This window comes from Penaeus monodon, chromosome 21 (assembly GCF_015228065.2).
Source record: "Penaeus monodon isolate SGIC_2016 chromosome 21, NSTDA_Pmon_1, whole genome shotgun sequence".
In the NCBI taxonomy this organism is placed as follows: Eukaryota; Metazoa; Arthropoda; class Malacostraca; order Decapoda; family Penaeidae; genus Penaeus; species Penaeus monodon.
This window is the reverse complement of record NC_051406.1, coordinates 11,065,344-11,065,639: the sequence shown is the minus strand read 5'-3', so window position 1 is coordinate 11,065,639 and position 296 is coordinate 11,065,344. Positions and strand designations below refer to the sequence as shown.

The 296-nt window shown below is 41.6% G+C and overlaps 1 protein-coding gene across 1 annotated transcript in view; it reads right to left on the bottom strand.

The window, feature by feature from the left end:
- LOC119586220 (ovochymase-1-like) overlaps positions 1 to 296 on the bottom strand; it is a gene marked incomplete in the record, with an annotated part of 21,689 nt that overhangs the window by 15,734 nt on the left and 5,659 nt on the right. Inside the window, 1 exon segment of the mRNA XM_037934924.1 lies at positions 39 to 151. Coding sequence (XP_037790852.1) covers positions 39 to 151 — 113 coding nt within the window.

The window sequence follows — 296 nt, the reverse complement described above, 5'->3', positions numbered from 1 at the left end:
CTGTTGATATACCTGATTCAACTTAGCTCTCAACTTACACTAATCTTGTAGACACATCGGATGTTGTTCGGATAATTAAACGGATACGAAGGAGACGTGATGATTCCGGTTAAGGCAGTGAACGTCCCTCCGCATCCAGAGGAGATCCGTTCTGTGGCCGTTCAGAGGAAGGAACGGGGCAGCAATAAGACTCAGTATTAGGAAATGGGTGTCTCCGTGTTTTTTTGTTTTTTTTTATGTATATTGCATGTGCATTGACTAGATAAATATGCACATCTCATTCCTTTTCTGATAAC